Consider the following 5,608-nt stretch of genomic DNA (forward strand, 5'->3'; position numbering starts at 1 on the left):
TATGGGATAAGATTTGTGTTAAAACCAAAGTCAACATAACCACTTCATTCTCCCTTGGCACTCTCACTTTCATTGGGCCCCACTCACAACTGCCCTCACCCATCCATGATTCAACACCATCAATGCAGCCCAAATAAAAGCCCAAACCGACTGTTGATAGAATTGGCCCAATTAGAACCCTGTCTCACGCGCTCTGTTAGAGCGTATTTTTTTTCATTGGCAAATGTGGGGGTGAGTGGCCGTAACTCGCGTCAACAGTCGTGGGATTTGAAATACAGAAAAGACCAACAGCATATACCTTGCCGGTTTAGGTGGGCTAAGTCACCTCTGATTCCACCCTTTCATTTCTCTATTTATTATTTTTCGTAATCTAATTTTTCTCTTTGGGGCTTCATTCTGAATTAATTTACGGAAAAGCTCTCTCCATCTTTATTGTTTTCTACGAATTGTTGATCAGTTTCGACAATTTTCAAGGGTTAGGGTTTCGAACTACTATCTTTACGATCTGTTTTGTTTTTCTACGTTTTTTCTCTTTTTCGATTCTTATATAAGAAATTGAAGGAGCCTCCCGGACTAGGGAGGAGAGACTATGGGCGGCGGTGATGGAGTTGCCGGCGATGCTAGCGAATCGAACGCCGGCGGTGGAGTCACCGTTCACGTCCGATGCTCCAACGGTTCGAAGTTCTCTGTCCAGATTAGCCTCGAATCGACCGTCAGAGCATTCAAAGCCGTTCTCTCGCAGAACTGCGATATTCCCGCGGAGCAGCAGCGATTGATTTACAAGGGACGGATCTTGAAGGACGACCAAACCCTAGAGAGCTACGGTATATTGACATTTCTATCCATTGCTCTCCACGCAGTCTGTTGTTATGGGTAGTTGTAGTATTGAAAGAACTTCGATTTAAGTTTTTGTTTGGTTGCGTCTATTGGCTGGATTTCAGGATCCATTTTTTTTTTTAATGTTTTTTTTTCCTTAGAAGAGATCATGATTGACTTGCTTATTTGTGCATAGGATTATAAATGAGGAACTGAATTGTGCGTTTGCTAGGATATAATTTATTTTTCCGAAATATTCAATTAAATGATTGAATAAATTGAGAGAGATATAAGGAACAATTGCGACTTATATGAAGCCATGAGTAGATCGGTTTTTAGCATTCATAATTTGTCATACTTAGTGATTGTCAGGCATCGTGGAAGAACTTGTTTCAGGCAATGCTCCAAGTAATAGGATAAATTTTTATGTGCATGAGGACTACCTCTTTCGGTTATCATTGTTATCTTTGCTTGTATCCTGACTCCTGCAACATTATGAAGAATGCCCTCTTATTCTTTTGCTACCAAATGAAATCTCAGAGTAAAATATAACTTTCCCAACTGCCATTGCTCTGCATGTAGTGTGTGTCCTTATTTTATTTATTTATTTATTATCAGAAACAACATATGCATTAAAATGCATTAAAAGTACAAGTGAAGAATGAGCAATCCTCCCAAATTTACAAAATCTGACAAAAAGCAGAGGTAGAGAAACCTTCTCCAATATTCATCAAAATGGTACTGCAAGTGACACTACAAAGAAAAGCAAATCATCATTCCTTAGGGGTTCGTGCAACTCCTTCAAAATGATCTTGAAGCATTGTTCTTTGCTTTGCTATTTTAGCATTTTTGATCTACTTGTCAAATTTCGATTTGGTTGAATGACATTGAGAGGAATTCCCTTGAAAGCCGTAGTAGTAGAGGTTCAAAAAGATGAATAGAAGCATATTAGGTCTTGTTATTATCTTTGAAATCCTCCACTATCTTCAAGGATCCCCACATTTATTTTCCACCATACCATCCAAATCAGCGTAAGACAAATAATTTGCCATATAACTTTACTTCTAATAATACTCCTCAAATTCTTAATGAAAGGTCATCATGTCGCTAATACTTCTAGGAGGAATCCAATCCAATCCAATCTTACTAGTCTAAATAGCTTGTGCCATGGTTCTTAAGCCATTGGACAATGTAAAAACAATGATCGATTAATTCTCCACTTCCCATACACAATGTGCAATGATTAAGACTGCGGGTTTTGAAAGGTATTCTCACCTGAAGCAAGTCATTGGTGTTAACCTTCTTGTTGGCTACTAACCCAACAAATGCCTTGGCCTTTGATGGAGCTTTTGATTTCCATATGAATTTTGTTGGAGAGAAAAGAATTGGAGTTGATTGATTGGATAAGCTATGTCCATCCATTAGTCATTATATTATGGTTTAGTAGACATTTTTGTTTTTTATTCTGATGTTTTCTCTGAGCATCCTTTACTTGATTTCAGCTGTTATAAGTGTCTATTGCAATCCTATCAACTTCTAAGCGATCTTTAATAATAGAGTGCTTACCATTTTGTATGGTTCATGCCAAGATCAAGCACAGTTTGGTCAGTCAGGTCAGAAGCTCACTTAGCTTAATGGGCCTATATAGGAAGGATAAGTTTTAGTTTACTTGTCCATTGTACCTATAGTACGTCTAATAGATTTTTTAAGCTAGGTTAGGCTTTAATATTTGTAGGCCATATAAGGTCATATCTTGAAGCTTTGATTTGAGCCAAGCTTGGATGAGCAAGTGCGGACAGTAATTGATCATCCATTCAATTTGTTCAAATTTACAATGGTTATTTTTCCAATAGAGCCAACTGTCTTAACTTTTTTTTAATTACTGTGAAACACAGCTTTAATGAATATATAAAAAAAATGCATTTTAGCTTTTTTTTTCTTTTTTTTTTTCCAATTGTAGGACATAGCTTTAATGAATATTGATTCTTTAGCATTATTTCTTTTTATAATATTTTCAGGCTGTATTTTTGGATGCTGCTGAAATGAATTACGGTTTATTTAATTAATAGGGTAGGTGCATTAAGTTCAACCATAAAAATGAATCTAAGTTTGTGAAGTATTAGTATATTGCCAATTCTGAATTTAAAAATACTATTATGACGTGAATTTGAAATTAATTAGATTCTGTTTTCTGTGACAGTGTATTTGTTGGGTGTTTTAGATGTGTTTTCTCTTTCTACATGCATTTTTCTATTCCTTCTGTTTGCTCCACACTCCTCTCTCCAAAGGAAAGAAACACTTTAATCATTACCAATGGCATATTGTGCACCTAAGTGCAGAAGGACGGTGCAAGCTTTGTTATGCCATGCTGAAACCTAAATCGGTCCTACTATTCCTTCTATGTCGCAGGGTTAAAACCAAAAATATTTGTTGCTTTCCTGATGTTTCCTCACAATTTTGATATAACCTTCCCATAGAAATATTTTAACAATGTTTTCAATGATATTAGTAGATGTTAGTCAAACTGTTACTTTTCTATCCATTTCAGCATTGCATGTGGAGGTAATCATGTCAGCATTTCTTATAGCGGTATTAAGTCAGCAATAGTGTCCCTGCCATGATGAACTAAAATTATTAGTGCCTGCTAATTTTGATATAATCAACATGCTCTTTTTTTCTCTTATTTAGCTATTTATTTATTTATGTATGAATGTATAAAGATATTCATTAGGGCAGGCAAGAGAGAACTGCGTTGTTGTAAGGGCTTCATATGATTTGAATGATCATTACCTTTTTTTGTCTAATATGTTGGGTTTTGAGAGAGGCAGATAATAGGTCACAGAAGGATATCACAAAGTTCATTAAGTCAACTGCCCGCTTGACATTAATCTTTTTCTTGTGACATGGGCTCTTGAAGCAAATTGCTGTTTGATTTTCTAGCATCTAATTTTATCTTTAGCTGGAATAACCAAAGGTGCCTTTTAAGCTATGGAACTTGTTTGGTGTGGTCAGATTTGATGACTTTTGTTGTGGAGATCTTAGGAGGTTAAATGACTTATGAAATGATTATTTTTATATTACTTTGCCTAATGCCTGTACAAAATTGACTAGGGAGTTAACATTGCTGCTGTTGTCACTGCTTTCCTTATTTGGTTGCCGTAGTATAGAACTTTAATCTAAGATTGTTTGATTGGGTTTTGAACATGGAGCTTAGTGATTTGCTTTAGTTAGTAGACATAGTGCCATCAGGTGATGGGACTTATTTTACTGCATGTAGCCCAAAAAAATTAAAATTTTTAAATTTTCTGCCTAGTAAAAGCCCTTGCACACTTCTTGGATTTCCCCTTTTAGGAACCCCCCAAAATAAAAGATGTTGAAGCCATCTGTTTAAAACATTCAATTTTCAAATTAGCTCTCATGAAGCTGACCACTACTTTTCTTTGATGGTTGATAGGCCTGGAGGCGGATCACACTGTCCACTTGGTTCGTGGTTTTGCCCCACCTGCACCAGCTGACAAGGCTGGTCCAGCCGATTCAGGGCGTCCAAATACTACTCCTCCAAGTATTCCTACAGATGCTGGTTTGAATGAAGGTGGGGCATTAGGAGGTTCTGGTTTTGGAGCTTCCCTCTTTCCTGGACTTGGTATCAATGGTTTAGGTGGCACTGGAGGTTTATTTGGGGCTGGACTTCCAGAGTTTGAGCAAATGCAGCAACAGTTGACTCAAAACCCCAGCATGATGAGAGAAATAATGAACATGCCTGTTGTTCAGAACTTAATGAATAATCCCGACATAATGCATAACTTGATTATGAGCAATCCTCAAATGCGTGAAATAATTGATCGAAATCCTGAGCTAGCACACATACTTAATGATCCTAGTACTCTCCGTCAGACCTTAGAAGCTGCAAGAAACCCTGAACTCATGCGTGAGATGATGCGTAATACTGACAGAGCAATGAGCAACATTGAATCATCCCCTGAGGGATTCAACATGCTCAGGCGCATGTATGAAACTGTTCAAGAGCCATTTCTGAATGCAACTACAATGTCTGGGGACAGTGGAAGTGATTTAGGATCAAACCCTTTTGCAGCTCTTTTAGGGACCCAAGGTGGGGTTCAGGCCCATGATCGATCTGCTAATCCTCCAACCGCTGGTTCTGATACAACAAATAATTCTCCTGCTCCAAATACAAACCCTCTTCCCAACCCTTGGACCCCAGGTGGTGGTGGTGGTAAGAAATTTCACTCTCTTAATTTTCTTAAGAATGTTCTGGTTTCAGGGCAGACAGTTCACCTTTCTCTTATTCTTTTTATTCTTTTCAATTCTTCTGTTATACTTTTCAACTTTTAAGGAGTAGATAAAAAGTAAACACCCAACTAACTCATAAAGAAGCAAAAAAAAGGAAGGCTTGTCAGATTTGGATGCAAAATGTGTGTGAATCTTCTGTAGCTTTAATGTTGTGAAAAAATAATGTATTTTGTGGAAATTTCAATCTGTCGAGATTTTGTCCCACCCATTGGAAATCTGCACTTGACCCATGGCTTTGAGAACTTTTAGATGCTTTTGAACTATCTCCTCATTCACTTGAAAAGATAAAACAAATAATTAAAACATATAGGACTGCCTTTGTTACACCCACCAAAATTTTTCAAACAATTGTGAAAATAAAATTTGAATAAAAATGGAAAAAAAAATATTATACTTTACTGTTTATATGATTAATTGTTCTGCAGCTTGATAATTTTTTTTGATAGGCATTTGGCAACATTAAATGGTTCTAGAATTATTC

General features: G+C 36.8%; 1 protein-coding gene across 1 annotated transcript; it reads left to right on the forward strand.

Moving 5' to 3' along the window:
* The first annotated feature begins 364 nt into the window (after positions 1 to 364).
* LOC117913492 (ubiquitin domain-containing protein DSK2b-like) lies at positions 365 to 5,287 on the forward strand. The gene is made up of 2 exons (XM_034828477.1): positions 365 to 824; positions 4,271 to 5,287. Exons 1-2 carry the CDS (start codon positions 590 to 592, stop codon positions 5,167 to 5,169), a joined length of 1,134 nt encoding a protein of 377 aa, XP_034684368.1. The 5' UTR covers positions 365 to 589; the 3' UTR covers positions 5,170 to 5,287.
* Positions 5,288 to 5,608: the final 321 nt, after the last annotated feature.

Source organism: Vitis riparia, chromosome 4 (genome assembly GCF_004353265.1).
Source record: "Vitis riparia cultivar Riparia Gloire de Montpellier isolate 1030 chromosome 4, EGFV_Vit.rip_1.0, whole genome shotgun sequence".
Classification (NCBI taxonomy): domain Eukaryota; kingdom Viridiplantae; phylum Streptophyta; class Magnoliopsida; order Vitales; family Vitaceae; genus Vitis; species Vitis riparia.

Excerpts from the sequence above, each read along its gene's own strand:
- LOC117913492 (XM_034828477.1), top strand. The coding sequence starts at position 590 with ATGGGCGGCGGTGATGGAGTTGCCGGCGATGCTAGCGAATCGAACGCC. Across the intron at positions 825-4,270 it reads CCAAACCCTAGAGAGCTACG|GCCTGGAGGCGGATCACACT; the intron begins GTATATTGACAT and ends GATGGTTGATAG.